Source organism: Molossus molossus, unplaced genomic scaffold, assembly GCF_014108415.1.
Source record: "Molossus molossus isolate mMolMol1 unplaced genomic scaffold, mMolMol1.p scaffold_m16_p_21, whole genome shotgun sequence".
Classification (NCBI taxonomy): Eukaryota; Metazoa; Chordata; class Mammalia; order Chiroptera; family Molossidae; genus Molossus; species Molossus molossus.
In genome coordinates, this window is record NW_023425357.1 from 36,756,839 (window position 1) to 36,783,979 (window position 27,141).

At 49.3% G+C, this 27,141-nt stretch overlaps 1 protein-coding gene across 2 annotated transcripts in view; it reads right to left on the reverse strand.

Annotated features, from left to right (window-relative positions):
• Nucleotides 1-20,544, reverse strand: part of LOC118638534 (Y+L amino acid transporter 2) — a 73,535-nt gene extending 52,991 nt beyond the window's left edge. The window contains exons 1-6 of one of the 2 annotated variants that reach the window (XM_036274512.1): nt 20,373-20,544; nt 16,957-17,113; nt 12,625-12,743; nt 12,029-12,127; nt 11,453-11,677; nt 8,375-8,790 (exon numbers count right to left, since the gene is read on the reverse strand). In XM_036274512.1, coding sequence (XP_036130405.1) covers nt 8,375-8,790; nt 11,453-11,677; nt 12,029-12,127; nt 12,625-12,743; nt 16,957-17,113; nt 20,373-20,487 — 1,131 coding nt within the window. In that variant the 5' untranslated portion in view covers nt 20,488-20,544. Of the gene's footprint in view, nt 1-8,374; nt 8,791-11,452; nt 11,678-12,028; nt 12,128-12,624; nt 12,744-16,956; nt 17,114-20,372 lie in introns of those variants that run through there. The other variant, XM_036274515.1, reaches the window with a different exon arrangement.
• Between the last annotated feature and the right edge of the window lie 6,597 nt (nt 20,545-27,141).

Consider the following 27,141-nt stretch of genomic DNA (forward strand, 5'->3'; position numbering starts at 1 on the left):
GCAGTTGGAGCATCAGCCTGTGGACCAGAGAGTCCCGGATTCGGTTCCCGCTAGGGGCATGTACCAAAAAAAAAAAAAAAAAAAAGAATGCTGTCCATTCTTCTTATATGAGAACAAGGGAAAACGAGGGCCTATAATCTGTAACCCATTTACATTTTACCCATTGTTATTCCTTTTTGCCTACCTGCCTTCCCCACCTAACTACCCAATATAAGTGACCAGCTATTAAAGAAGTTCAGAGCAGATTTTTCAGGGAGGACCTGCTGCTCTTCCATACTGCTGGCAATATTGGAATAAACACTCATATCCAGTTCAACATTCTATCTGCTTAATTGGCTCAAGTAGTGACAGGCAGCCCAGACCCATTTGTTGTCCAGTTTCACACCTAGTGACCCAGCCAGAGATGGGCAGCACCCTGGACCATTCCTCCTCCAGCTCCTCAGGCCCTGCATCTCATGGTTTTATTCTCCCCAGCAGTAATAATCCAACCCCTATCCTATTCCCTCTAACTCATCCCTACAGGACAGGGAATGCTCTGAAAATACAGATTGGGCCCTGGTCAGGGTTGTGCGGGAGGCAACCACTCAATGTGTCCCTCTCACATCGATGTTTCTCTCTCTCTTTTTCTCTCTCTCTCTTTCTCGCTCCCTCCCCGACTCCCACTCTGACTGAAGATATTTGAAAAAATAGCCCGGCTGGTATGGCTCAGTGGTTGAGCATCAAACCATGCAGCAAGAGGTCACTGGTTCAATTCCCGGTCGGGGCACGTGCCCAGATTGTGGGCCAAATCCCCAGTGGGGGGCATAAAGGAGGCGGCCAATCAATGTTCTCTCTCATCAATGTTTCCATCTCTCCCTACTTCTCCCTTCCTCTCTCTCTAAACTCAATAAAGAAAAAAAAAAAAGTGATTTTCTGTAGACTGCATGTTGAGTTTTGCATTTTTAGGTACTCTGTCAATGTCTGTCTTTTAATTGGTATGTTTAGACCATTTACATTTCATGTTATCTTTGATATGGTTGGATTAGAATCTGCTGTCTTGCTAGTTGTTTTCTATTTATTCCATATGTTCTTTGTTTCTGCCTACTTTTAGATTGAGTATTTGTTAGGATCTGTTTTATCTCCACTGTGGGCTTATTTATACCTCTTATTTTATTTATCTATTTATTGGTTGTCCTAGGTTTACTTTTTTTAAAAATCTTTTTTCTTTATTGATTTTTAGAGAGAGAGGAAGGGAGAGGGAGAGATAGAAACATTGACCAGCCACCTCCTATATGCCCCCCACTGGGGATTTGGCCCACAACTTGGGCCTGTGCTCTGACCTGTAATCAAACTGGTGATCTCTTGGTGCATGGATCAACACTCAACCACTGAGCCACACCAGACAGACTGCCCTAGCTTTACAATGTGCATCTTTAATTAATCACAGTCTATTTTAATTAATATTGCATAGTTTCACATTTAAAAACCTAACAACAGTATAATTCTTAATTCTTCCTATCTTTGTACTATTGTTGTCATACATTTTATTTTTACCTGTGCTATAAATCCACAATGCATTGCTACTTTTGCTTTAGGCAGTCAATTATATTCTAAAGCAATAAAAAATAAACAAAAAAGTATTTTTAAAATATGTACCTCAGACCAATTGGTATTTTCCTACAACTCTTGAAGGCTCTATTCTGTTTTATTTTTTTACTTTTTCCCATTTGACTCTTATGGTACTTATCTCTCTGCTGAAATTTCACATCTGTTCCTGAATACTGCCAACTTTTCCATGAGAACATTTGAAGTATTAATTGTTAACCTATGAAAAAGGCCAATGTGAGAGGCAATAAGCATTTGAGATCTAAAACAATAGCCCTGATTCAGGTAGAGAGGATTAGGAGGTGAAGTCAAGAGGTATTTATGAGAGAGGGAAGAATACATAATGACATGAAAAGGAGGGAATTTTTATGGTTGTTAATAAGCTAAGGAAGCCCTGACCAGTTTGGCTCAACAGAGCATTGGCCCATGAACCAAAAAGTTGCGGGTTCAGTTCCGGCCAAGGGCACGCACCTTGGTTGCGGTTCTTCCTGGCCCTGGTTGGGGTCGTGTGGGAGGCAACCACTCGATGGGTCCCCCTTACATCAATGTTTCTTTCTTTCTTTTTTTTATCCTTACCCGAGGACATTTGTGCATTTATCTTCAGATAGAGTGGGAGGGAGAGAGGGAGGAAGAGAGAGAGAAGGATCGATGTGAGAGAGACATGTCCAGTGGTAGCAACCCACATGACCCCAACCGGGGCTGGGGATAAACTGCAACCGAGGTACGTGCCCTTAGCGGGAACTGAACCCAGGACCCTTCCTTCCTTCCTTCCTTCCTTCCTTCCTTCCTTCCTTCCTTCCTTCCTCCCTCCCTCCCTCCCTCCCTCCCTCCCTCTCTCCCTTCGTCTCTCTCTCTCTCTCTCTCTCTCTCTCTCTCTCTCTCTCCCTCACTCCCACTTTTTCTGAAGATACTTGAAAAAATAGCCTGGCCGATATGGCTCAGTGGTTGAGAGTCAACCCATGCACCAAGAGTTCACCAGTTCAATTCCTGGTCAAGGCACATGCCCAGGTTGTGAGCCAAATCCCCAGTGGGGGGCATGCAGGAGGTGGCCAGTCAATGTTCTCTTTCATCGATGTTTCTCTCTCTCTCTCCTTCTCCCTTCCTCTCTCTCTAAAATATAAAGAAAATAAAAATACAGATTGGAATGGCTTCATATTTCCTCTGCCTAAAAACTCTTTCATCCTCCTCCCCAAAGACTTAAAATAATCTTTGAAGAGCCCTAACTGGTGCTGCCCTCATACACTCTGCTTGAAATACCTTCTTTATGTTTCAGTGAGAGTTTGTATATATTTGGAGTCATTAGAGTCTGACCCTTTGCCCCCTGGATCAGTTCCACCTGCCTACCTGGCCAGGCAGAAAAAGAGCTCTGGACCCTTCTGTCACTCAGTGGCAGCTAGTCTACTTCTACTTGCAAAAACCGCATATACGACCTTCCAGCTTCCAGAAGAGGGACCAAGCTATAGCAGGTCTGTCTCCGTCCAGCCTGAAGTGTGTGGGTTCTTGACTTCATGCAGGGAAGTTTTCACAACATGAGTCCAGGTGATTTTAAGAGTACTTTTATCAAAGCTGAGGACAGAGAAACAAGAAAAGACTTAGAATACAAGAAGCAACAAGATTGCCTAGATGGGTCTGCTTTAAGTCATTGGAAAGTCAGAGAAAAAGGGTCCTTGGAGACAGGTTCAGGGGGTTAGCCTGGAACAAGCTGCCACTGCCCATTGCTCCCCTAGTTGTAAGTGTGGACCCTTAGAGTTTAGGAGACGCACACCTGAGAGAGAAGAAAGGCATGGAAGAATGCACCCTGGGTCCTTGTCTTGAGGGTTTAAAAGGCTGAGAATTTAGGGGAGGTCTTAGGGAAGGACCTCAACAGAATGTTCATCAGCTTTTTATTTTTAATTTTTTTTCTTTATTGATTTGAGAGAGAGAGGAAAGAAGAGGGAGAGAGAGATAGAAACATCAATGAAAGACAACATCGAATGGCTGTCTCCTGCATGCCCTTCTGCGGGGACTTGGCCCACAACCTGGGCATGTGCCCTGGCCAGGAATCGAACTGGCGACTTCTGGGTGCATGGGTTGACGCTCAACTGCTGACCCACACCGGTTGGGCAAATATTCATCAGCTTTATACTGATGCACCAAAAATGGGATTTAGCCCTGGCCAGTTTTTCTCAGTGGTTAGAGCGTCGGCCTGTGGTCCAGAGAGACCTGGGTTCGGTTCCCGCTAAGGGCACGTACCTCGGTTGCAGTTTGTCCCCAGCCCTGGTTGGGTCGTGTGGGAGGCAGCCACTCGATGTGTCCCTTTCACATGGATGTTTCTCTCTCTCTCTCTTACTCTCTCTCCCTCCCACTCTATCTGAACAATAAATGGAAAAATGTCCTCAGGTGAGGATTAAAAAACAAAAGAGAGAGAAAGATTTATTCCCTTAACTTCATTTGTCCTTGGGTGTAGTTGGCACAAATGTCACTAGTTGAATTTCCATCTCCCTGAGTGGGGTGATTTAAGCTATTTACACACTGGTTGGGGGAGAAGTGTAAACTACTGACTCCTAAGTGTCCTTGGTTAGGGAAGACAGGACTTTGAGATTTACTACATGGCTGTAAACTTCTTGGCCATTTAACTATCTGTCTCAGTTTCCCTATTCCATTTGTCCTGGCTTACTAGGCTGTCTCACAGGCCTCTGGCTTGGCTGTCTCACACCCAGTTAGAGCAGCCCACCAGCTGAAAGCCCACTATGCACCAAGTACTGAATCGAATGTCCTCCAACACCGTCAGTGTTCCTCAGGACTACCCTGCAGGGTATATCTATTTGTCCCCATTCTTCAGATAAGCAACCTGAGGCTCAGGGATGTCAGAATGAGCCAGGATAGTAAGAAGCTAGGAGAATTCCTTGGCAAGTGGAATGGGGAAACTGAGACAGACAGGTGAACAAACTGGCTAAGCAATTTACAGCCAGATAGAGGTCACCAGGGCAGAAAGCCTTTAGTGCCTAGCAACAGGTAAAACTGGTGCCGGATCTGGCCCCCAGTGTGGCCTTTCCTCTCCTAACATATCACTGGCCATGTAGTTTAGACCCCCATGACCTATCCTCCCTAGAGATAACATCTAGGCCTCAGTTGTATTTCAGATCTAGGCCCAGAAAAGCAGAAAAACCAGGTGGGTGACAACCAGGATCCGCTTCGATAACTAATGACCCCCTGCCTTGGTGCTGACCAATAAGTGGAGGCCATGACCCTAAAGCTATACACCTAGAAAAGCTGATGACTATTCTATTGAGATCCTTCCCTAAGACCTCCCCTAAACTCCTAGCCTTTAAAACCCTCAAGCCTAAGGAATAGCACCCACTCTCCTTCCCAAGAGCACACCCACATGCATCTCCTAAACTCTAAGGGACCCCACGAGACTTGCAACTGGCAGGGAATGGGCAGCAGTAGCTTGTCCCATGCTAACCCCTTGAACCTGTTTCTTTTTTTTTTTTAATCCTCACCCGAGGATTTTTTTCCATTTTTGTTCAGATAGAGTGGGAGGGAGAGAGAGAAACATAGACGTGAAAGGGACACATTGAGTGGCTGCCTCTCACATTACCCCAACCAGGACTGGGGGCAAATTGCAACTGAGGTACGTGCCCGACTGGAATTAAACCCTCAACTCATTGGTCCGCAGGCCAACGCTCTAACTGCTGGACCAAACCAGCCAGGGCTTGAACCTGTTTCTAAGGCCCCCTTTTCTCTGCCTCTCCAGTGAACTGACATCAGCCCCGCCTTGACTCACTTCTTTCTTATAACTTTTCTAGAGAGCCAAAGCAGCCCCACCTAGTTTCTCTCCTGTTGCTTCTTCTATCCTAACTAAGCCCTTCTTTGTTTCACTGTCCTCGGCTTTATATTTTTTATTTGTATTGATTTGAGAGGAAGAGAGAGAAAACATCAATGTAAGGAGAAACATCGATTGGTAGCCTCCTACATGTGCACCAACCAGGGATCGAACCCACTGCCTTTTGGTACAAGGACGATGCTCCAACTAATTGAACCATCGGCCAGGGCTCACTGTCCCCAGCTTTAATAACATACTCTCAAAATCACATGGACTCATGTTGTGAAATCTTTCCTGCATGAAGTCAAGAACCCATACTGGGGCAGTCCCTATCCGGTAACAAAGTGACTCCACAGTCTACTTGGCTGGAGCTGGCAGAGCTCAGAGTTGAACCCCAGTCTGCTGGTCCTGAAGCCTGCTCTGACTCCATTCCCTCTCTGAAACTGTGAAACAAAGTGTGGCAGTTCTGCTGAAATGGGTCAGGGGTGAATGGGTGTGCAAGGCCACCATAAGGGTGTGGCATGGATGGGTGGGTATCAGGGCAGAGCTAGGAGTCAGGCTGAGCAGGGCCTGGTGGTGAGGGTTTGCTCCCTTTCATGTTGTCATCCTTTTACCAAAGCTGGCAATGCAGCTAGACCTTTGCATCTCTGGCATCCTCACCTTCTCTGGGCCAACACTTCTTCCAGGCTTGGCCAATAACTAGTGCAGTGAGAGGGTTCAGAGCGCCCTCTAGTGGGCCATAGGATGTATTAAAGCCTGAAGCCCAGGCTGGTCCTGTCTTGCAGACAGGAACGGGAGCTCCCACCACTCCAGCCTGTGGCTGGCTGGCTCTGGGCTCTACATGAGAGAATTCAGACCTGGACCCCATCTCTATGCATTCTCCCCTTTATCAGACTCTCTGTGTTTGTCTCCACTTGGTCCCCAGTCTCTCAGTCCATCTCTGCACATCTTGGCCTCTGTCCTTACTAGTGTCAGCCAAGTGTTTCTTTCTTTCTGTCTCACTGTCCCCAAAGCAGGAGAGATGGTGGGCAGATGAGCTGAAACAAAATAGAAGGGTGGCATTCTACAAAGAACTCTAGGTTCTGGATGCTGAGACCTGCAATCTAAGAGAAAAGAGGAAGCTAGGAAAGGGAGTCTAGCCAGTGTGACCTGCAGTATTGTCTCTGGTACCCAGATCTGGGGTGGCATGTGAAGCCTGCTAACCAGGCAGGGGAAAGAGCTGCATTCCGAAAGGAATGTTTCAGGTCCTGGTTCTTAGTCCCAGAAGGGGAATTAGATTTGCAGGAGAGGGCAGGAGAATGAAACCCAAAGTGGTGCTTAGGAACCACACTTTGGTGCTGAGAGAACCCATCAAGGCCCCAAGAAATATCTAGCCCCTGATTACCTGCCTCTCTATCCCCCTTACCCCACCACTAGCTCCCTCCTCTCATGTTCAGAGTAGAGCCTAGGCCAGGGCACTTTACAGCATCCAGAATACATTTATTGCCAGAATCAAAATACAGCCTGCCCAGAGCCCGATATGGGGCCCACCACTCAGGAACAAAGGGAGAGACAGATGCTGGGTATGTACACAACAGAGAAAATCTGGCTCCACAGAAACTTTGTGGGAGAGCAGTACAGTCCAGCCTAACTGTGGCTTTGGGGCCTCACCCTAGAGGCTAGAACCAAGTCTTGGCCTATAGCTGTCACCTACTTGGAGACCACTGCTGCCAAGGCAGATACAGACTCTCCAGCCCTGCTATTATAGGAAGACCCATGAAGCATCTCTGAGGCAGACAGAAAACCCACAGTGGAGCTCCAAGGCACCTGGCTCTCATAGGGGCCCACTCAAGTTTCTGAGTTAGTCCCTGCAGATTAAACACCACTGAGCTGCCTGGTAGAGGTAGGTACTGAGCAGGGTGGGCAGGAGCCCAACCTCCTCTCAGCCCTATGCCAGCCCACTTGGGTGCCAGAGAAACCCTACAGCAGGATGACAATATGGTGGTGGGGTTAAGAAGAAGGCAGTTCAGGGAAGCTCTGAGTCGCCTTGGCCTGCTCTTGAGTTCTCTTTCTTCATCAAGGTCTAAAAGGCTATGGCACTGGGTACTGCTCTCATCCTTGAACCATAGTTCCAGGGTGAAAGGAGCCAGCATCAATACTGTGGGCAATAGCCCAACCAAGGGAATCAGAGCTCCTGGGACACAGCCTGCAGAACTGAGGGGCCATCTCCTGCCCAATCCTGAGTTAGGCTATTCTTGGAGGTGAGGGAGGTAGGAGTGAATGCCCCAGGGCCTGGAAACTACAGAAAACACAACCCATCCCTGCCTGCAGGGGGAACTGGGCTGCCCCGAGAAAGCCACAGTTAAGCTGTTGAACAGCTAGGCCAAAGAAAAGCCAGCAGCTCCAGCCACCCGTGGCCAGTAGCAGCTGTACCTGTGGCCAGTGTGTGGGAAGGATCACCCTAGGGACCAGGAGCCCATCCCTGGAATCTTTCGGGACAGAGACCACAGCTCAGTCATATTCCCCACAGGAAGTCTGAGGGGCCAGGGCCTGGTGGGAAAATGTGAAATGCCCACAGGAGTAGAAGGAACACATGGCCCCTAGTTGGGGATTAATCCAGGTGCCAGCCAATCCACCTGTGGAGCCAGTCCTGAGGTCACAATGATTCCATCAGCAGCAGCAGTCTTTCCATTAAGAGTCCCTTGAGTGAGTCTAGACTATTTCTTCCTTCCTCACTCCCAGAGAAAGTTTAAGAAATGGCACTTCCTGAAGGCAGATGTTTCACAACCCAAGACCTATGGCCTTGGAAGGTCAGTTCACAAACTGCTAAATTTGTGGGCCACAGCAGCCCTGAAGGACAAGAGAAACAGCTGTGGCTGAGCCATCCCATAGCCCTGCCTGGCACAGGAATCAGGGCCCAAGGAGCACGCATTTCAGATAGGCCAGGGTAGTGGCATTGGCCAGCATCTCAATGTGCTCACTGCCTGGCAGCGCCTGCAGTGATACCTGGTGTTCCTGATGGTTACGCCAGGTCTGGCACTGCAGGGCACTCTGCAAGTTCACAGTGCCATCTCCATCACCAAAGTAGATTTTAGGGTCACGGTCTGGGAAGCTCTCATAGTAGAAGGAGTCTGGCGTGGGAACACCAGTGCCATAGAGGCAGTGCATCTGCACGCCAGGTGGCATCATGGCTTCAACCAGCCCCTCTGTGTCCTGCCGCATGAGCCAGCCGTCTTCGAAGCCAATGTCCTGGAAGAATCGTCGATAGTCACGCAACGTGTAGTTGGTTGTAGGTGTGCGTACAAAGACCTTGTCAGGTGACCAGGTATAGTTGTAGGGCAGCAGCCAGCTGGTAGAGACAGCAGACCTCTGCTGCTCCCGGATCTTCAGGGGACTAATGACTGGGATCCGGTTGTTGTCCCCTGCAGGGAGAGGGCTCTAGTCAATCTGTGCTCAGGAATACAAGCCGGCTGGGCAGCATGTTCACCACCAGGCCCCTGCTGGACCCCAACCAGTGGCCCAGTCAGCAAACCAGCATCTCTATACTGTTTTATCATTATAACTCCTATGCCTGCATTACCATTTATTGTTTCCCTTTATTTTTGCTACATCTGGTAAGCACCCAACCAAGACTTGTTTCTTTCCTTCTGCATTTCGTCACCAGAGATTTTGGCAGCACACACCCACAGGATGATTTATCACTGGGTCTGTGAGCACTGACCTTATCAAAGGTGAATCAACAGGTTATCAGCCCAGAGGTACATCCTCTTTTTTTATTACATTGAGCTATGAAAATATTTTTCTTTTTCTAGGCTTAGACCTGCAGCCAGCCAGTCCTGGTTTCATACCAGCCACCTGCCTGTCACTGACCTGGGCAGCCAGGCCCACAGGCAGGAGGGAAATTTGCAAACTAGAGCAAGAGTCCTTCTCACACAGGAATACCAACAATACAAACACCAACCAGCCAGTGAAACTTCTAGAGGGTGAGTTGGAACTTGGGAACAGGAGCCTCTGACCCTGTTCAGGACTGGTGGCCACTCATCACTCTACCTCTCTGACTGACCACAGAACCACAGCTCTGCCTGGTGGGGCCTGGTTCTAAGACACCTGAGAAAAGGGAAGCCCCTACCCAGGGTACCATGACTACCACCCCTCCCATCCCAACCCTGCTCCTAGACTGCCAGGGCCTGAAAGAACATTTTCCCAGCATCTGAGGCAAAGCTCTAAGGCAGGGGTGGGGAACATTTGGCCCATGGGCTGTATAAGGCCAGTGAAATCAATACCAGCTAACATCACACACTTCACCAAATTAGCCTCACCAAATATAACAGGATAATTTTTTTTTCCTTTATCGATTTTAGAGAGAGGAAGTGAGAGGGAGAGAGAGAAACATTGATGAGAGAGAACATCGATTGGCCACCTCCTGCATGCCCCTCACTGGGGATCGAGCCAACAACCTGGGCATGTGTCTTGACAGGGAATCGAACCGGTAACCTCTTGGTACATGGGTCGATGCTCGACCACTGGGCCACACCAACCGGACAGCAGGCTAATTTTTAAGTTGATAATTTTGTATGGTCTGTGAATGATGTTATAAATATCCAAATGGTCCTTGGCAGAAAAGAGATTCCCCACCCCTTCAGTCTAAGGGAACACATGGGGAGCGGCCCAGCCAATCCAGGGTCAATACTGGGACAGGCACTGGATCTGACCTGATCATAACAATCAGTTGACCTGATCATAACAATCAGTTGACCAACAAGCAGGTCAAGCAGTGTTGGTGACTTGAGGAAGAAAGTTCATTGGCTGGTGTGGCTCAGTGGTTGAGCATCGAACCATGCACCAAGAGGCTGCTGGTTCAATTCCCAGTCAGGGCACATTCTCAGATTGTGGGCCAAATCCCCAGAAGGGGCATGCAGGAGGCGGCCAATCAATGTTTTCTCTCATTGATATTTCTATCTCTCTCTCCCTCTCCCTTCCTCTCTCTATAATCAATAAAGAGCCCTGGCCGGTTTGGCTCAGCGGTTAGAGCATCGGCCCGCAGACCAAAGAGCCCCAGGTTCAGTTCCCGATAAGGGCACGTACCTCAGCTGCAGTTTGTCCCCCGCCCAATTGGGGTTGTGTGGGTGGCAACCAGTCGACGTGTCTCTCTCACATCAATGTTTCTATCCCTCTCTCCCTCCCGCTCTATCCAAAGATAAATGCAAAAATGTCCTCGAGTGAGGATAATTAATAAATAAATAAATAAAGTGAGGGGACATGGGGCTCACACCTAGTCCTAGCAGAGGGAGGAAAGCCCTATGTCTGCAGTTGTCAGGTTCTGACAGTCATGAAAATGTAGGTGGTCCTGGCTGGTGTGGCTCAGCTGGTTGGGAGTCATCCTGTGCACTGAAAGGTTGCTGTTTCAATTCCTGGTCAGGGAACATGCCCGAGTTGTGGGCTTGATCCCTGGTAGAGACCATGCAGGAGGCAGCTGAGCCATGTTTCTCTCTCACTGATGTTTCTTTCTCTTTCTTCCTCTCCCTTCCTCTCTCTCTAAAAATATCAATATTTTTTGAAAAGAAAAGAAAATGCAGGTAGATTGGGGAGAAATGGAATGGAGGAAAAGGTGACTTTCCCAAATGCCTAGCAAACAGGCTCAAACAGTTCTGCACCTGCTTCTCCTTGTGTTGCTCACAGAGGTTCCACACTGCTACACATGAAGGTGTAACTCATAAACAGGAAACTGGTCTAGCCTTTCTTCTCTGGGGCAAAAGTGGGGATGAAAAAGTGAGGATGGGAATAGGAGAGAAGTCGAAGGTTCACCCAAAGAACTCTGGGCCAAACCTACTTAGGCCAGCCAGGCCTGAGCACAGTGTGTGTACACATGTGCATAAGAAAGTACCTACATGACCAAGAGTTATGTCCATGTACATGCTGTAAGAAACTTACAGATAACAAGCGTCATCAACTAGAGAGGTGATATTATTTGGAAAAGAATACCATTCTGGGGAAAGAAGGGTTCCCCAAGAGGACACTATAGAGGGAAAGAGAGGGTGCCACCCCCAACATTAGCCCCACTTGCTGGGCCAGGCAGGGTCTTACCTGAGGCCAGGACGCGCAGGGTCTTGGCTACGCCCCCCCAGGGAGCACCCAGTGCCACGAAGGCACGGATATACTTGTCCTTCCAGGCCTGTGGCTGCTGCTGCAGAAAGTAGAGCGTGTACATGTTGCCCATACTGTGGGCAACCAGCACCACAGGGCCCCCATACAGCTGGTGCATCTCCTCGATCATCTCCTGGAGGGCCAGGAAATAGGGCCCATTTTCATCTGTAGGCCAGAGCCAGGCAGGAGTCAGGCAGGAAAGGGCCTGGGGCCTGAACCACTGTTTCTCAGGTCAAACCCAGGACTAGGTGGGTGGAGAGAATGCTAAAATCCTAGTCGGAGTGGTCTGGTTTCCCTTCAAATTCAATGAAAGTAGGAAACAAAAGGGCTCCTTTTCCCCTCTTCAGACTCACTATCCCTGTCCAGGGTTCAGAGACCCATAAATTCTGGGGTAAGGGATAGGGAAGGACAGGATAGATTGACCAGGACTAGGGGAGAGCCCAGGGCCTATGTGGCTGTAGCCTCCTCATCCCCACCTCCCCCAACATCAGGGAGAAAATGAGGGTGGTCACTTACTTGGGGCTCGGCGCCAGTCATAAGGGGCCCCGCGGATGTCCTCACCCCGTGTGTAGCCCCAGCTCACAAGGCTCTCCACCATGGTGTGGAAATAGGAACCTATACATAGAAATGCATAGGATTAGAAAGGGTACTGCCAGTGCCAGCCACCTATACCATGCCTGCCAAGAAGACTGTGACATCTACTGCAGGGAGGTCCCTGAAGGAGTGATCTCTGCCCACACTAATCAAAAACAGTTCACAGCCCTGGCCAGTTTGGCTCAGAGGTTAGAGTGTCAGCTCATAAACCAAAGAGTCTTGGGTTGGATTCTGGTCAAGGGCACGTACCTTGATTATGGTTTAATCCCCAGCCCTGGTCAGGGTTGTGTAGGAGGTAACCAATCCATGTGTCTCTCTCACACGATGTTTCTCTCTCTCTCCCTCTCAACCCTCCCACTCCATCTGAACATCAATGGAAAAATATCCTCTGGTAAGGATTAAGAAAAAAACCCAACAGTTCACAGGCTACCCCTTCAAACCAAGCTGTTCCTCCCACTCTAAGAGTCCAGCAAAACCTCCAGCCCCATTCCCTGGAGAGCATGAGCAGGGCTACATACCCACACTGCTTTTGCTGGGGTCCAGGAACTCCAGTGAAAAAGTCTTCCCAAAACCAGGGACATGCACATCCACACCATCAGGAAACTGGGTAGCCCGGGACGTCCTGTTGTAGACCAGCCTGTCAGGAGGGGATACTGAGCGGGTGACTCAGAGTTGGCATTGAGGATAAAAAAAAAAAAAAATCAAGCCCTGGCCAGTTTGGCTCAGTGGTTAGAGCGTCGACCTGCAGTCCCGAGAGACCCGGGTTCGGTTGCTAAGGGCGCATACCTCGGTTGCAGTTTGTCCCCGGCCCTGGTTGGTCGTGCGGGTGGCAGCCACTCGATGTGTCCCTTTCACATCGATGTTTCTCTCTCTCTCTCTGTTCCTGTCTCTCCCTCCCACTCTACCAGAACAAAAAAGGAAAAATGGCCCTGGCTGGTTTGGCTCAGCGGTTAGAGCGCCCGCCTGCGGTCCGGAGAGACCGGGTTCGGTTCCCGCTAAGGGCATGTATCTTGGTTGCAGTTTGTCCCCGGCCCTGGTTGGTCGTGCGGGTGGCAGCCACTCGATGTGTCCCTTCACGTCGATGTTTCTCACTCTCTCTCTTCCTCTCTCTCCCTCCCACTCTGTCTGTACAAAAAATGGAAAAATGTCCTCGGGTGAGGATAAAAAAAAAAAAAAAAAAATCAGAGTTGGCATTGAATTTGGGTCCAAATACTGCCCTATGTCCTAAGCCACACTCCCTTCTCATCCTCAGGTTTGGTCAATTTTATAGGGGAGACCAAAAAGTAACTGTGGGGGTTCAGAGCTAGTCACCAGAGATTGCTTCTGTAGATTGTTTTGAACTAAAGAAAATTTTAGCTTCAGGCTCAAGAGAAACTTCTGCCCCTTCCTTTAACTACCTAAAACTTGAATTAGGGGTGATGCCCATAATAAGAGATTATCAACACTAATCTCTTTTTAACCTACCAGTATATAGTAGGGCAAATTTCTATTTACTAAACACTAGCTCATTTAAAAAAAAAAAACTTTTTTTTCTTTATTTATTTTAGAGAGAAAGAAAGGGAGAGGGAGATAGAAACATCAATGAGAATGAACATCACCTGGCAGCCTCCTGCATGCCCCCCACTAGGGATCAGGCCCACAACCTGATCATGTGCTCTTAGCGGGAATCAAACCAGAGACCTCTTGGTGCATGGGTTGATGCTCAATCACTGGGCCACCCCAGCCAGGCTGCTTTTATCCTTCTGTAATGACCCACTGAAGCCTCCAAGGGCACCTTACTTCAACCCCAGCTCAGAATGTCTCATATACCCATATTCTCTTTCTGTCTCTGAACCTCTCTTGCATGTGGGGGTTCCCATACATACATATATATTAAATTTGGTTATTTTCTCTTGCTAATCTGTCTCATGTCTATTTGATATTAGATCAGCCAAAAGAACCTTGAGAGTAGAGAAAAGTTTGTTTCTCCCCAACGTAAAAAAGCAAAGTTATAAAGCAACGATCAGAGTAAGGACCCCCTCCAAGGCTCACTTTAAAGACTGACCCCTAAGCCCTGGCTGGGTAGCATTTGGTTAAAGCGTCATCCCGATACACCAAGGTTGTGGGTTCAATCCTCAGTCAGGGCACATACAAGAATCAACTGGATGCATAAATAAGTGGAACAACAAATCGATATTTTTTTCTCTCTCTCTCAAATCAATTTAAAAAAAAAAGGACAAACCCCAGAACCCTTCTCAATGTCATCCACTCCAGAATGTAGGTCTTAGATATGTTTGGGAAAGGTAAGCAGCACCAGGCCTGGCTCTGCCATGAATATCACACTTGACCTCAAAAGGCAGCCTAACTTCGCAGATTCCCATTGTTCCATCTATACGGATACAGCTCCTGTCACCCACCACAATACGTCACAGGGCAAAGAAGATGGTGAGAGCAACACACAACAGAACCAGTGAGACCCCCCTACTTCAGTGGCTACTGTGTGGGGGGACAGACTAGGCCTGGAGAAATGATGGGGAAAGGGTGGTGGGAGACAGGAGGAAAGCCTTATGTTAAACCAGGAACCCTGCTCTGGCCCCCCCAATACCAAAGAGGACAGACAATGTGCCTGAAAAAAACACAAGGTAGACAAGCAGTCCCTGGTAGTCCCGAGTCCCAACCCACCTTAAAGATTAGCTACAGAGCCCTAGCCAGTTTGGCTCAGTGGTTGAGCATCGGCCTGCGGACCAGAGAGTCCTGGGTTCGGCTCCCACTAGGGGCACATACCACAAAAAAAAAAGATTAGCTACAGAAAGCTGACAGGGGACAGGGCCCGGTCAGTGTGGCTCAGTGGTTGAGTGTCAACCCATGCACCAAGAGGTCGCCAGTTCGATTCCTGGCCTGGGCACATGCTCATGTTATGGGCCAAGTCCCCAGTGGGGAGGCGGCCAATAGATGTTCTCTCTCATCGATGTTTCCATCTCTCTCTCCCTCTCCCTTCCTTTTTCTCTAAAAATCAATACAGAAAAAGAAAAAAAATTTAAAAAAGAAAGTTGACAGGATTCCCAACACTGGCCCAAATAACAGGTCCTGGTGGCCTACTGTCTCAAGGGCAATCTACAGATTATCCCAATGGCCACTCAGCAAAGTGCAGAAAATTGCTCTGGAAAGCCAATGCAGCTCTGTGTTGGATGAAAGTCTAAACAGCTCAGAGGAGTAATGAAGGCAGACTGTCCCCTCTCGGTGTCAGCCTGCACCTGCAGTTGGCAGTAACTGAGACCATGTCTCTGGTACAAAAATAGAAAGGCAGATCAACAGCCCAGAAATGACTCAGATGACGAACACACACAGAGGAGAAAAGAGTCAACAAAGTAGGCATCTTAGCCCTGGCTGGTTTGGCTCAGCAGTTAGAGCATTGGCCTGTGGTCCAGAGAGACCCAGGTTCAGCTCCCGCTAAGGGCATGTACTTCGGTTGCAGTTGTCCCTGGCCCTGGTTGGTTGTGCGGGTGGCAGCCACTCTGTGTCCCTTTCATGTCGATGTTTCTCTCTCTCTCTCCCTCCCACTCTATCTGAACAAAAAATGAAAAAATGTCCTCAGGTGAGGATTAAAAAAACAAAACAAAACCAAAAAAAAAAAGCAGGCATCTTAAACACTGGGGAAGGGTAGGGTGCCTGGAGAGACATCTAGTGCATCTTCAGGAAAAAAATTTTAATTTGTTAGATTCCATTCAGCTCAAACGTTTATTGAGCACCAGCTGTGTTCCAGGTTTTACCACTATAAAGATAAAAGAGAGCCCTGGCTGGTTTGGCCCAGCAGTTAGAGTGTCAGCCCATGGACCAATTAGTCACCGGTTCGATTCCGGTCAGGGCACGTACCACAGTTGCGGTTCGTCCCCGGCCCTGATTGGGGTCGTGCAGGAGGAGGCCACTCGACGTGTCCCTTTCACATCGATGTTTCTCTCTCTCTCTCTCTCTCTCTCTCTCTCTCTCTCTCTCTCTCTCTCTCTCCCTCTCTCTCCCTCCTACTCTGAACAAAAATGGAAAAATGTCCTTGGGTGAGGATAAAAAACAAACAAACAAAAGAGATACAGTCCCTGTCTTCAGGGAGCTCAGTCTGAGAGGGAAAACTTAGCTCATGGTCATACACTTCTGGGTTTGAATCCTGTTTCTGCCCCTAATTAGCAAACAATTTTGTAAATGATCTGAGATTCTAGATGTTCTATACTATAGAAGAGGTTTGTAAATAGCACCTCTTTCATAGAGTTGCTATAAGACTAAAGAAAGTATGTAAAATGTACAGTGTCTGTAGCAATAAACAGTAATTCTTACTGGGAAACATCCTTAGAAACAAAGTTTTATGAGGCTTAGAGAAAACAGGCATGTGGCATGAGGGGAGGAGAGATTAACAGGTCTAGAGAGTGGCATGGACCTCCTCAAGATTTAAAAGGTGAATGGGGGTGGGGCTAATTTATCAGGCAAAGGGTGTAAAGGTAGATTCCAGGCTGAAAGAACAGCATCTGCAAAGGCCTGGAGACATGGTATCCAAGGAGATCAAAGCAGCTGGAGGGGCAGGTATGACCAACCCAGAGGCAAGGGAAGGGGTAAGGGCCATGTTGAGACTATGAACAGAGGATGGAGCATAAAAACCACAGGTAGGGCTCAAAGCACAAGGTGTGACCTCGAGAGGGTAGGAACAAGAGTAGAGGGAAAGAGAAGAAAGTTCTGTCTGGGAGAGTGCAACGGTGATGCCAAGCAGACTGAGAAAGGTCAGTAACCTTAAGGTCTCTTAAAGTTGGGATGAGATGGAAATGGACTCTAGAGGCCTCTTTAGATTGAGTTGGTAAGCAGCACCTGGTCTGTGCCCCAGCTCCCACCTGATATTGTCGATCCAGCAGTCAATGATGACAGGCAGCAGCAGTTCAAGGTTCAGCCAGAGTGTGAAGTAGCTGTCCGTTTTCTTGGAGCACAGGTAGTGTACAACTTTCGGCTTGTCCAGCTTTGCCTCCAGCTGGTTGCCCAAGTCACCAGGCACTGTAGTGGGGTATATAACAGGTATGAGGCCCTAGGTCTGACAGGCTGGAGACCCTCAGGGCTTGAATCCAAAGGCCTTCTACCATCCCAGGCTATAGTGGGCAGGACTTTGTTCACTCTGACTGCAGTGGGAAACAGGACAGAGCATTGTGCCACTTAACCAGCCAAAAGTGAAAGCACTCCAAGACAGGCTTGTGAAGGAAGGCAATGAACAGAAACACAATTGAAAGAAACTCATATTGGTATGTGCTGACCGGCCAAGGTGCCTAGGCTTTGCTAAAGGCCAGAGTCCAGTAAGGTTCCAGAGGACAGATCATCTGGAGGTCCTACCATCTGGGCACAGCTGGACCAAGAATTGGAGAAGATTACTCTGAAACAACACACCATTCTGGCCATAGCCCAGTGCAGAGTGGGAGAGACTATGACTAAAGGTTAACTTCTCTCTACCTAAACTGGCCTATTGAATCTACAAAAAGCCCTGGGGGGGTCTTGTGACACTCAAATCTATTCCCATTGCCTCACTGCCCAATATTCAAGGCCTTTTATTAATTTTTTTTTTTTTTTTGGTACATGCCCCTAGCAGGAACCGAACCCAGGACTCTCTGGTCCGCAGGCCAACGCTCCAACCACTGAGCCAAACTGGCCAGGGCGTTTATTTATTAATTTTATTTATTTTTTTTAATCCTCACCTGAGGACATGTTTATTGATTTTAGAGATAGAGAAAGGGAGAGTGGAAGAGAGGGAGAAGAAGAGGGGGGGAGAGAGAGAGAGAGAGAGAGACAGAGACATCAATTGGTTGCCTCCTCTACTCACCCTGACGAGGGATCAAACCTGCAACCTAGGTATCTGTCCTGGCCAGGAATTGAACCTGCAACCTTTTGGTGGGGAGTCCAACCAACTGAGCAACCCAGCCAGGGCAATATTCAAGGCCTTTTAGAGTTTATTACTTCTAGTGACCTTTCAGGCTTCACCTATTCCCACATGCCATGCTCACAACACCTCTCATATTCATCCTATTAAAGATCCATGATCCCTAGGTGAACAACCAGCCTTTGGCTCTCCTTGGCATTCACTGGGCTCAGACTGTGAACCCAGCCCTGCAGAGGGCATGCCCTCCCTGTGCACCATCTCACAGTGTCCTCGGGGCAGCCACGGGAGGCAGTTGTAGCACCTGCCTTCACCTCCTTTCATGATGTGGGTGCAGAAGTGGGGAGTCCCCAGCATAAAAGGTTCTGAATGGCATGCCTATGGACTGGGCAGTGGAATATAGAGACCTTGGTCATTGTCTCCACCAAAGGAAATGGCTGAAAGAGGAAGCTGCTCTGCCTGGATGCCTTTCAGCCTGGCCAGGCTATGTGGCCTCTAAAAATAGCAGTAGTCACTTCCTGAGCCCTTGTGCCTAGAACAAGGACAAAAGCTATCCATGTACCTTTCACTTCAAATAACACTGGGAGAGAACATCCTTATTACAGCCACTTTACAGATGAGGAGACTGAGTCTGGGAGAGGTAGAAATAACTCACTACAGGCCCTTCCCCCTGCCCACAGTCTTCTGTGTCACTTCTCTGGCCTCTGCTTCCTCTACCATCAGTTTGAGTCCTACTCATAAAGGCTGGTCACCCTTGGATCACTGATCTGTGACTAGGAACAGCTTGTCCACTGCCAGCTATGGGGTTTCCTAGGATTAATGCCAACAGCCTCATTTTCTGGGCAGGTTAAGATTCTAGTTGCTCTGTGACTCTGGGTGGGGACCAAGGCTCCTCTGCTCTGACTTAGGATAACCAAGAATTGAATTACTTAATGAGTTAGCACCAACCCAGGAGAAAAGGCTGCATGCCTTTCATGGACCACACAATTCCTAATGCCGCACCCTTTTACTCAGAACTCCTTAGGCCCACCCATGGTTCCCAGTGGGCTCCCAAGATAAAGTCCAAATGATCCAACCAGTCACAAGCCTGCACAATCCACCCCACCCCTACCCACAACCACTCCATTCCAGACAGCCTGGAATACCTCCCTCTGATATGTAGTTGCCTCTGCCTGGAACTCTCCTGGCCACAGCTCCAGCTGCATACTCCAGGAAGCCTTCACTGACTGGGTCAGTGGATTCTCTATGCTTGCCCAGCACAGACCTCATCTCTGGCGATCATCCTGCAAGCTTAAGGATGGCAGAGCCAAGTCTGCCCAATTCCCATGGTTAACCTGGGCCCAGCATCGCTCTGATGGACATTTCCTGGCCCAGAACTCCTGGTGGGGGACCCCTTGGAACCAAACTATCTGCTAACCTTTACCCTTCTGTGATTTGTATCATCCCCATTAAAATAGTCCCAGCAAAAACCACATGGGGGCCATGCAGACTCAGTATAAAATATATGCCTCAGCATAGCTCTGCCTTCAGGAGTCCTGGTTGGTCACCAACAAACTAGCTCTGGGAGTGACAGCCTGCATTAGGCATCCTAGGCCCCCAGACAGAAATCTCATCCCTGTCCAACACCCCAAGGAAACACTGTGACTCCTGTACAGTTGTCAGGGGTCAGGACCAAGAAGGGGGTAAGCAGGAGAGGTCACCTAATCCCAACATAGGTTAGTCCAAGTAGGTCTGGAAGGATAAGAGTACAGGCATGACATCTGTTCATAGCCACTGTCCCACCTTTTACCTCTGTCTATAGCCATCCTCAGTTCTGTAGGGCCTCCTACCTCGGACCCAATGCTGCTACCCATTTGAAAAGTTTAGGGGGAGCCTTGGTGGCAGGGTAAAACAGCAATACTTTCTCCAATGAGCTTCTTTTCAGTAATGCTCTCTGAAATGTGTGGGGCTGAACGGGTCGAGGGAGACAGCCTACTGGCCAAGCCCAAATAAACCCTAAGATCCCTGGGGGCCAACTCTGAGGCCACTTTACCCCAAAACCAGCACTCAGGAGTGGGGCCAAAGGGCCTCAGTCTTTCCAGCTAAAAAATGGGGCTAAAGGGAGGCAAGGTTTGGGGCTGACATGGACAGGCCGACCGATGGACAACCGCACGGTAACCCGCCTACTTACCCCCATATTCTACAGGGGAAGGTGACAGAGAGGTTGACCACACCCACGACCAGTATGGCCGGAGGTGGACGGACCAACCCAAGTGAGTGACAAGACAGTTATATGCTCCTCTGCCTCGTGCTTAGAGCAGATGCAAACCGGGAAGCCATTCCCCCTGACCCTTGCACTCTGTCCTGCCCCACGCATGAGCGAACCAATCCACGATTGGACGCGTGCCTCACCCAGGATCACCGGGGGGTGACGTCCGGTCGAAAGCGCCGGGTCTGAGAGTAGCAGGAGGAACAGGAGGCCACCCGGGTGCAGGGCTGCGCGGTGGGGGCAGAGGTAGGGACCCATGGCGTGGGACAGAGGGTTCAAGTCCCTGGTGCGGATTCAGAGCTCCGGGCTTGCGCCTAGGCCTGGGCGCGGCGACGCGCTTAACCCCGCCGCCCACCGCCTCTACAGCGTCCGGGCCAATCAGGGCCCACCTCCCGCAAACGGCCTACCAATAGGGACTCGCCTCCAGCGTGTCTCGCCCAGTCGGAGCTGGCCATCCTGCTCCTGCTCATCCCGGACTAAGTTCCCCTGACAGCACGGCGAGCCGAGCGCATCGATCGATCCAGGCTCAGTCTGGCTTCCACGTTCTCGCCCGACCCAGCAAGCCACTGCTGGGTACACAGCTCAGCCCTCCGAATTCCAACTTTACGCCGCGCAGCCCTCACCCCCGATTCCTGGCGCCTACCTGACCTGGAATCTGGAACGGGCCGGGCTGAGTGACGATTCATGGTCCAGTGTTCGCGGCTGCTGACCGACTCCGGTCAAAGCAAGGGGAAGAAGGAAAGTAAGCCCCAGGCAGTTTTTGGTCCTTAGTAGACCAGAGCTGACCAGGACCTTTGTGCAATCCCCACATCATTTCTTCATACCCTGCCCAGAGAGCATTTGGGTTATTAGGCAAACTCACGCCCAGGCCGACGACCCTCTGCTGTCTGCCCCAACGTCAGGATGGGACGGAGACAGACCAAGTCAGCATATTTTGTTTCTGAGTGAAATGTATGTCCTCCCTTTTTACGGGCGCGGAGTATGGAGTCACCCTGACAGAGCAGTTCGCGGGCAAGAGCTGAGAGTGGCCTTGAGTCTTGAATCTGCGCCAAGCCCATAGGCAAGTTCCCCCGCAGAGCGGTTTGCATACGCAAACACGGGGATCAAGAGAGGACACAGACTCCCTGCGCGAGGAATGGGGGTGAACAGAGTGGGCAGAGACTTGACAGCCGGTAATATACCAGCACCATGCATCGCTCTGGGAGAGGGGGACCACGTCTTTGCAGACTGGAGGTATTGATCCTCCACACACTCCCTCTCAAGGGTTAGTCACACCCTAGGTCAGCTGATCTCAAGACCTCTATCCCTCCTATCCCTCCCTTCCTCCCTCCTTGGTCAGTGGCTGACCCTTTCCAGTCTCTCCCAGTGCCCCTCAATTAATCTACTCACCATCTTGACCTGCCCCTCCTGTTTTCTTACAGGGAAATGCATTGGTAGATGAGGTAACCTCCTCCTTTAAGGTCCATCTATCTCCCACCTCAGGCCCTAGCCCAAGAATGCCCCTTACCCCCCCCCCCCGCCCCCAAAAAACCACCCCTGCCTCCCTCACTTCCATCCCAGGTGAGGAGTCCCTAAGGATGGATCTGGCAGATGTAGTGTGGGAGACCATGGAGACCATTCAGGCAGGGCTAGGGACAGGCAGGAGATCAAAAGCCAAGGGTTAAGTGGGGGAAGAGAATAGGGAAAATGACAGCTTGGGCCACTTTGGACTCTGGCAGCAGGAATGTCTTGTCAGCCCAACAGCCTCAGGTGACAGAGATTCAGAGTGGCTCTGTCCTGGGAAGCAGTTCCCAAGGTGTTCCACTCCCTTAGGCCCTGAAGGTAATAGGAATCATGGCCATTGAGGGAAGGGTGCCAAGGTTTGGTCAGCAATGACCCATGCTGGCACAGTGGAGAGGAGTCAGAAGTCGAGGGTCTCCCATTTCACATGACCCAACCATCCACATGATGGCTGCAGACCTAGAGTCAATCTGGACTCTAGATATCACCCTGGCTCTCAGGCCTACAACCAGGTGGTCATCAAGTCTCCCCAGCTCTACACTCCCAAAGCCAGACTCCCCTCATCCCCATAGCAGCCTTCTGATGCCCCCATTTATCATGCCCTTATTGCTGTGAATTGTTCTCCATATGCCAGGTTGACACCATTAAACATTGTCAGGCCCCATCACTGTCTGCCTAATCCCACTCATGACCCTCCAATTACATGCATACATCATAGTGAGAGAGGACCCTGCAGTGTACTCTGGCGGTCTTCCCCAATTTCCACTCTAGCAGCTCTCTCATCTCCAGCCTCAATGGCTTCCTTGCTGCTTAGACAGGACAATCTCATTCTCCCTCAGGACTTCTGTACTTGTTGCACTGGGCCCAGTCTGCAGCTTCCACTTTTGGGGACTCAACTGAACTCTGTATTTAGGCTTCAGCTCAGACATGACCATTGACTTTGAAGCAGCCTCTGACTGACTCCCATTAAAATATAAAATCTGGCCCTAGCCAGTTTCGCTCAGCAGTAGAGTGTTGGCCTGCGGACCAATGAGTCGCAGGTTCAATTCTGGCCAAGGACACGTACCTTGGTTGTGTACCTGGTCAGGGTCAAACAGGAGGCAACCAGTTGATATGTCCCTCTCATGTCGATGTTTCTCTCTCTCTTCCTCCCACTCTATCTGAAGATGAATGGAAAAATATCCTCAGGTGAGGATTAAAATATACACACACACACACTCACTGAAAGAGCAGGCCCATCATCACCTGTGTTATTACTGTGGCCTCCTGCGTTACTAATTACCATCAGCATGATCCCTGGCACACAGCCGGTGTTTAACATATGTTGAATGAATAAGTAATATGCCCCCTTCTCTACAACCCTTCCAGTATAGGGTCCTGGTGCCTGTCAGATCTAGAGAAGGAGATAAGGGACTGATAGGTCCTCAGGGCTAGATGTGAGTTCTGGTAAAGACTAGGAAAGGGGGAGGATGTTCCTGTGAAGGGGAACATTCTGGGTAAAGGCCAGGTGTAAGAATAAACCCAGAGACTAAGGAGCCAGGCCAGTTGTGGTGTCTTCCTCAGGTGAAAGTCCAGCCAACAGCCTTTACCCCTCCTGTGTTATTTTATTTATTTATATATTTTTTTAATTGATTTTAGAGAGAGAGAAAGGGAGAGGGAGAGATAGAAACATCTATGAGAGAGAACTGCTCGATTGGCTGCCCCCCTGACCCCCTTGAACATCGATTGGCTTCCCCCTCACACATGCCCCCCACTGGGCATGTGCCCTGATGGGGAATTGAACCGGCGACCTCCTGGTGCATGGGTATACACTCAACCACTGAGCCACACTGGCCGGGCTGCCCTCCTGTGTTATTATTGGTCCCTTTGCATTCCCTCTCCCTTGCCCAAGCTGCAAACTCCCCTGCCTGAACCAGGTGGGAGTCTGGGCTTGGGGTAACCCAACCAAGACCAGGGTTTCTGAACTGGTTTGGTAGCCAGAACTGAGCCCATTTGGAAGGCAGCTTATTCTCCTAAAGCTCATGGCTCAGCTAGCTCCTATCCCTCTGCTGCCAGAGCCTTCCTCTAGTCATGAGAAGCCAACACTGATCCAATTATGACAGAACCCTGATGGAAAGGGGCCTAGAACAGGGCATCTAATCTGGCCTAGGAATCAAGGAAGGCTGCCTGGAGTAAGAATTAGAGATGGATCTTGAAGAATAAGTAGGAGTTTGACAAGAAAACAAAGGGTGCTCTAGCAGGGAGTTTAGCATGTACAGCAGCCTAGAGACCTTAACAATCACAGCAGTGTGTCTGGAGCACATGGTAGGTGACAGTGGAACTGAGAGTTTGAGGACCCTGAAAACCAGGCTTAAAAGTGTAGGGGGAAGGGGGGGGAGGCAAGAAAAAATGTGGCCTAGCCCTGGCCGGTTTGGCTCAGTGGTAAGAGCATCAGCCTGCAGTACAGAGAGACACAGGGTTCGGTTCCCGCTAAGGGCATGTACCTCGGTTACAGTTTGTCCCCGGCCGCAGTTTGTCCCCGGCCCTGCTTGGGTCGTGCAGGTATCTTGTTCACGTCGATGTTTCTCTCTCTCTCTCTCTCTCAGATTAAAAAAAAAAAATGTGAAAAACACACACACAAAAAAAGAAAAAATGTGGCCTACGTCCAGAGAATCAGGAGTCCCGAAGAGTCTCAAGCCTGAGGGAAGCGGCCTGGGGGCTGGTGTCAAGCGCCTTCCCTTTTCACCATAAGTAGAGCCCTCCAGTGCATGCTCCTCTTCCCTGAACCTAACACCTGGTTCAGGCGACAGTGTCAGTGCGCCCTCTGGTGGGTACTCAGCGTCGGCAAAAGGGCAGAGATGGGAACTCAGGGGCAGCCCAGCGCTTTTGCTATTCTGGAAGTCCGGGAGATAAGGAAGGGTGGCTGATCCAGCTGGGGGTTGGAATGGGCTTGGGACAGCGAGTATGGATCGCTGCGGAGTACACCAGCAATCATCCAACATTGAATCCTCTCCCACAGCTTGGTATTTCTTGGCGCGGGAGGGAGGGAGAAGGGGGGTTAAACCACTCCTAGGCTCCCTGGAGGTCCAGGAGAACTCCCACACTCTCGGTCCCAGGTGAGGATCCCCAACCTGGTATCTGCCCGTACAAGCGGCTGGAGCCCCCGCTGCCTTCGTGGCAGGAATCGAAGGGCGAGTCCTGCCACGAAGAGGTGAGGGGAAGAGGCGAGGATGTGATTCCGCAAGCGAGGCCCAGCTGGCAGGAACAAGTTCCTTTCTCCCAAATACCTGGAGTGCGATTTGGGAAAGGCATCTGGCAGGATCGTTGGAGCCTCATTCACCCTTCTCGCACACCTTATCTCTGATTCATTCATTCATAATTTGTGAATTCTAGTGGGGTGGAATGGGGGACTTATCAGTGAAATACTGACATTTCAAACTACTGTAGGGATCTGCTAAGGAGGAAGATGCCTGGAGAGGGGAAAATCTGGAGGAAGAGCACTGTTAACCGGGGCAAGGGCGAGTTGTTAGGGAAGTAAAAATGGCAGATGAGACTACTAATGCAAAGGCCCTGTGCCCAGGGAAGGTGACTATCCCTGGAATACCTAAAGGTAGACAAAGCAAGCCAACCATTCATTCATTAAGCCATGAGCAACTATAATGTTCCCTAAATATCTTGAGGGGATTGGTTCCAGGATGTCACTCCTCCCAGGCCCCATACCAAAATTCTCTGGATGCTCAAGTCCCTTATATAAAATGTTGTAGTAGCCCTAGCCAGTGTATCTCGGTTGAGCGTCGTCTTGTGCACTGAAAGATCACTGGTTAGTCCTGGGTCAGGGCACATACCCGGGTTGTGGGTTTGATTCCCAGCCAGCCAATCGATATTTCTCTCTCCTCTCTTTCTCTCTCTAAAACCAATGAAAACATTTTTAAAAAGTAAATAAAGGCCCTGGCTGGTTTGGCTCAGCGGTTGGAGCATCGGCCTGCGGACCAGAGTCCCTCCCGGGTTCAGTTCCACTAGGGACACGTACCAAATAAAAGAAGAAAAAAGTAAAAAATAGTGTAGTATTTGCATGGCCTACACTTTAAAAAAATCCTCACGTTTTTATTGATTTTAGAGGGAGGAAGAGAGAAACATCGAACTCTCTCATAAACATGGATCCAATCCGTTGCCTCCCGCTGCGGATGGAACCCAAAACCTGCGCAATGTGCCCTGACCTGAATTGAATCCGCAACCTTTTTGGTACCAGAGGACGCTTCCAGTCTTCCAACAGACTGAGACAGTGGGCCAGGGTTTGGCCTACACTTTATTATTATTTTTTTAATTAATTAATTAATTAATTAATTTTTGTTACAGATATTTCTCCTTTTTCCCCCCACTGATTCCCCCCTCCCTCTCCCTCCCTGCTCTGTCCCCAGCTTTGTTGTACATGTCCATTGTTCATGCATACATGCATGTAAGTTCTGTGGTTTATCTCTCCCCCCCATCCCCTCTTCTGGGGATTGTCAGTCTGTACCCCACATCCACGTCTCTGGGACTACCCCATTCCTCAGACTGTTATGTTCATTATATTCCACAAATAAGTGAGATCATATGAAACTTGTCTTTCTCTGTTTGGCTTGTTTCGCTTAGGATAATACTTTCCAGGTCCCTCTATGTAGTCTCAAAGGATAAGAGATCTTTCTTTCTTACCGCTGCGTAGTACTCCATTGTGTATATGTACCACTGCTTTTTTATCCATTCGTCTACTGATGGACACTTGGGCTGTTTCCAGATCTTAGCTATTGTAAATAGTGCTGCTACAAACATGGGGGTACATATATTCTTTCTGATTGGTGTTTCAGGCTTCTTAGGGTATATTCCTAGAAGTGGGATCACTGGGTCAAATGGAAGTTCAATTTTTAATTTTTTGAGGCAACACCATATTGTTTTCCATAGTGGCTGCACCAGTCTGCATTCCCACTAGCAATGTACTAGAGTCCCCTTTTCTCCACACTCTGGCCAACACTTGTTGTTTGATGATTTGTTGATGGCAGCCATTCTGACAGGTGTGAGGTGATACCTCATTGTTGTTTTAATTTGCATCTCTCTGATGATTAGTGATGTTGAGCATTTCTTCATATGTCTCTTAGCCTGGCCTACACTTTAAATCACCTCTAGATTACTAATAGTACCTAATATAAGGTAAATTATATGTAAATAATTGTTGTATTGTTTAGGGATCAACTTACTAGAATTTTAAAAATATGTATATTGCCCAGCTGGTGTGGCTCAGTGGATGAGCGTCTACCCATGTACCAAGAGGACGCTGGTTGGATTTCCGGTCAGGGCACATACTGGGGTTGTGGACCTGATCCACAACCAATAAAGAAAAAATTTGAGTCCAGCCGGTGTGGGTCAGTGGTTGAGCTTGCACCAAGAGGTTGCCAGTTT